Source organism: Nicotiana sylvestris, chromosome 3, assembly GCF_000393655.2.
Source record: "Nicotiana sylvestris chromosome 3, ASM39365v2, whole genome shotgun sequence".
Taxonomy (NCBI): domain Eukaryota; kingdom Viridiplantae; phylum Streptophyta; class Magnoliopsida; order Solanales; family Solanaceae; genus Nicotiana; species Nicotiana sylvestris.
In genome coordinates this window covers 139,207,657-139,212,207 of record NC_091059.1, presented here as the reverse complement: position 1 = coordinate 139,212,207, position 4,551 = coordinate 139,207,657, and the positions used below count along the sequence as shown (strand labels likewise).

At 44.9% G+C, this 4,551-nt stretch overlaps 1 protein-coding gene across 1 annotated transcript; it reads right to left on the bottom strand.

Moving 5' to 3' along the window:
- Nucleotides 1–3,443: 3,443 nt before the first annotated feature.
- On the bottom strand, nucleotides 3,444–3,971 carry LOC104221246 (uncharacterized). Its single transcript, XM_009772265.2, has one exon. The coding sequence runs from the start codon at nucleotides 3,969–3,971 to the stop codon at nucleotides 3,444–3,446; it is 528 nt and encodes a 175-aa protein (XP_009770567.1).
- Nucleotides 3,972–4,551: the final 580 nt, after the last annotated feature.

The following is a 4,551-nucleotide window of genomic DNA, read 5'->3' as shown; positions in this document are numbered from 1 at the left end:
GGATAAGGTTACAGTATTGGCATGACAGTCCAAGATAGCATGGTAAGGTGATAACCAGTCCATCCCTAGTATGACATCAAAATCAACCATGTCTAGAAGTAACAAATCTGCACGAGTCTCAAGACCTCCAATCACCACTATACAAGAACGATGGACTCGATCTACCACAATAGAATCACCCATCGGTGTAGACACATATACAGGGGCACTCAAGGAATCAGTAGGCATAACTAGATACGGTGAAAAATAAGATGACACATAGGAGTATGTAGACCCTGGATCAAATAAAACTGAAGCATCTCTGCCACAAACCAGAATAGTACCTGTGATAACTACATCAGAAGCCTCAGCCTCAAGCCTGGATGGAAGAGCATAATATTGGGGCTGGGCCTCACCACCCTAGACTACATCTCTAGGACGGCCTACAGCTGGCTGGACTCTACCTCTAGCAGTCTGAGCTCCACCTCTAACACCTCCACCTCTAGCACCTCTACCCCCACCCCTAGCTGGCGGAGTGGGTGATGGAACACCTGGTGCCTGAACCATAGCACGGGAACCCTATTGCTGTGACTGAGTACCCACCAATCTCGGACAAGCCCTCCGGATATGACCATACTCACCGCACTCAAAACATCTACCTGAATGATGCGGTTTAGGAAACTGAGACTAACCCTGGTGACCTGAATGACCACCCCGAAAACTTTGGAGCGGCAGTATACTGATAGGAGCTGGTGGTGCACAGTAAGGCTGCAGATCATAATACTGCATATGAGATCCACGACCACCTAAAGCGCCGCGAGAAACTTGAAGTGCTGACTGAAAGGTCCTAGGAGTATGGACTCTACCATACAAATCCCTGCCTCTAGACGAGGCACCACTGAATCTGCCCGAATGACGAGGCCTCTTGTCAGACCCCTGACCACCTTCCTACGACAGAACCATCTCCACTCTCTTGGCCACATTAGCCACCTCCTGGAAAAAATCTCACTCCCGGCCTCCTTAGCCATCTGAAGTCAAATCGGCTGAATAAGTCCCTCAATAAACCTCCTCACCCTCTCTCTCTCGGTGGGAAGTATAATAAGAGCATGCCGGGCCAAGTCGATGAATCTAGTCTCATACTAAGTAATAGTCATGGAACCCTGTTGTATACGCTTAAACTACCTCCGATAGGCCTCTCTATAAGTGATGGGGATAAACTTCTCTAGAAATAGCTGAGTAAATTGCTCCCAATTCAAAGCTGGCGATCCAGCGTGTCTAGCCAAACATTAGTCTCTCTACCAAGTCTTGGCGGATCCAGATAATCAAAAAGTAGCAAATCAACCACATTGGTATCCACTATCCCCATGGTCTTGAGAACCTCATGATAGCTGTTTAGATAATCCTAGGGATCCTCAGAAGATGCACCGCTGAAAGTAGTAGTGAAGAGCTTGGTGAACCTGTCCAATCTCCACAAAGCATCGGCAGACATAGTTGCTCCATCACCGATCTGAGCTACCATACTGGCTGAACTGCTCCAATTGGCTGAGCTGCTGGAGTTTGAAACTGGGGAGCCATCTACTCTGGAGTGCGAGTAGCAGGAGTGTGAGCTCCTCCTCCAGCCTAAGAGACGGCTGGTGCTACAGGAAGCAAGCCTGCTCGGGTGACACTCTCCATAAGGCCCACTAGACGGAGCAGAGCATCCTGGAGTACTGGGGTAGCAATAAAACCCTTTGGGACCTGAGTTGGGCCCACCAGAATGGTCAGGGATGGAACCTCATCATCAAAGTCAACCTGAGGCTCCGCCGCTGGTGCTATTGCTCTGGGCTGAGCTCTGCCCCTACTTCGGCCTCTAGCAAGGCCTCGGCCTCGCCCTCAACCCCTCATGGGAGCTACTGCTGGGTGCTCGGGATATTGGTCGGTGGATGAGGAAGCGCGTGTTCTAACCATCTGCAAAATAACAGAGTAGAAATTCAATTAGTATTGAGAAACCAAACCGCACGACAGGAAAGAATAAAGGTGAAGTTTTTCCTAACCCTGTAGCCTCTGGGGGATAAATACAGACGTCTTTCTCAAGAAGCCTGCACAAAGGAGAAGAGATTTTCGAAAAATCTTTAATGAAACGACAATAAAAACCTGCATGGCCCAAGAAACTACGAATGCCTTTGACGGACATCAGTGGGGGAAACTTCTCAATGGCTTACACCTTTGCTTTGTCCACTTGCAAACCATTTTCGGACAGTTTGTGCCCCAAGACTATACATTCACGTGCCATAAAATGGCATTTTTCCCAGTTTAGCACCAGGTTCGTCTCTTCATATCTAGCAAGAACTTTATCAAGATTCATTAAACAATTATCAAAAGAGCATCCAAACATGAAAAAATCATCCATGAACACTTCTACAAATCTTTCAACCATGTTAGTAAAAATAGCCATCATACACCTTTGAAAAGTCACAGGTGCATACAAAGACCAAAGGGCATTCTCTTGAATGCATACGTGCTATAAGGACATGTAAATGTGGTTTTCTCTTGGTCCTTTAGGGATATAGCAATCTGATTATACCCCGAGTAACCATATAAGAAATAGTAGTACTCCTGGCCAGCTAATCTATCAAGCATTTGGTCAATAAAGGGGAGGGGGAAGTGGTCCTTTCGGGTGACATTGTTCAATTTTCTATAATCTATGCAAATTCTCTACCCAGTGACAGTTCTTGTAGGAATCAAGTCATTATTTTCATTAACCACTACAGTCATCACCCCTTTCTTAGGTACACATTGAACGGGGCTTACCCATTTGCTATCCGAGATTAGAAATACAATACCTGCATCAAACCACTTAATCACTTCTTTTCTTACCACCTCTTTCATGATTGGATTTAGTCGGCGTTGTTTCTCTACACTTGGCTTGTGTCCGTCCTCCATGAGGATTTTATGCATGCAAAATAATGCCTTTAATCTCAGACATTGTCCACCCAATTTCTCGTTTGTGCTCACGTACCACTCTCAACAGCTTCTCTTCCTGCGATTTAGACAAGTCAGAAGAAACAATAACAGGTAAAGTGTCATAATCACCCAAATAAGCATATTGAAGGTGAGGAGGCAGGGGTTTAAGCTCCAGGTTTAGAGCTTCCTCAATTGACGGCTTTGGAGGAGGCCCATTTGGCCTATTCAGGGGCTTAAAAGGGTGTATCCCCTGCATGTAATCGCAGGATGCATCTAGGATATGTATCACCTCATCAACCTCATCATCAATCTCCAAGCTATTGAACAACATAAGTGCTTTATCTAGAGAATCATCTAGATATACACTCGTGTCAAGAATTTGCTCATCCACTTCCATAACAGATATCATTGAGAGCTCCTCATAGTGGAGGGGAAGTTGGATTGCTTTGTAGACATTAAAGACTATTTCCTCGTCATCCACCCTCAAAATCATTTTTCCCTCTCTCACTTTAATAATTGCATCACCAGTATCCAAGAGAGGTCATCCCAATATGATTGGAACGAGGTTCATCAGCCTCATAATCTAGGATAATGAAGTCTGCAGGAAAGATAAATTTCCCAATTTGCAGCAACACATCTTCAATCACTCCCTCAGGGTGTGCTATCGACCTATTAGCCAGTTGCAACATCACAGTAGTTGGTCTTGGAGCTCCCAGACCTAATTGCTTGAACAAGGATAAGGGCATCAGATTTATGCTCTCCCCTAAATCACAAAGTACATGACCCACATCAATATTACCAATTTGCACAGGGATGGTAAAGCTGCCAGGATCTTTAAGCTTTTGAGGGAGCTTGTTTTGGACCCGTGAAGTGCACTCCTCAGTAAGTGCAACTGTCTCAAACTCAGTCAATCTTCTCTTGTGAGCCACTATATCTTTTATGTACTTAGCATACTTTGGAATTTCATGAAGTACATCCACCAGTGGATTATTTAATTGAACCTGGCTCAATATAGAGAGAAATTTACTGAACATGCGATCATCATTCATTTTCTGCAATCTCTGGGGAAAGGTAGTGGTGGCCTTGCAGCCTCCACTGGCTCTAAAGGTGCATCATTTTTCTTTGATTTGTGTGTCACCTTAGGAATCAGCTCCCCCTCAGGTATAAGCTTGTCTTTCCTCTTCTTCGGTACTTCCTCTAGTTCCCTCCCGTTTCTAAGTGTAACTGCATTAGCTTGAGATTTCTTCTCTGTATCACTGGGGAGAGCGCCTGCAGGTCTAGTATTTTGGTTTGTTGCTAACTGCCCCATTTACCTCTCAGGATTACTAAAATCAGTTCTGAGCTGTTGATTGTCAAGCAACAATTTCTTCAGCAAGTCATTCGTACTCTCCTCCATTTGTTGGGGTGGCTTCTGAGGTTAATTGAAATTTGCTTGGGGTCTATAATGATTCTGATTCGGCTGATTCCCACCCCCATGAGAAGTTGGGATGATTCTTCCAATTTGGATTATAAGTGTTTCCATATTGTGCATGCTGATTTATCGGTCCTCTGCTCTGTTGCCCCATATAATATATAGATTTAGAATTCGTGGGGCACATGTCACTCGTATGATTGTCGCCACATAGTTCG

Bases quoted from the DNA above. Each gene is read 5' to 3' on its own strand.
- LOC104221246 (XM_009772265.2), bottom strand. From the start codon at position 3,971: ATGAATGATGATCGCATGTTCAGTAAATTTCTCTCTATATTGAGCCAG.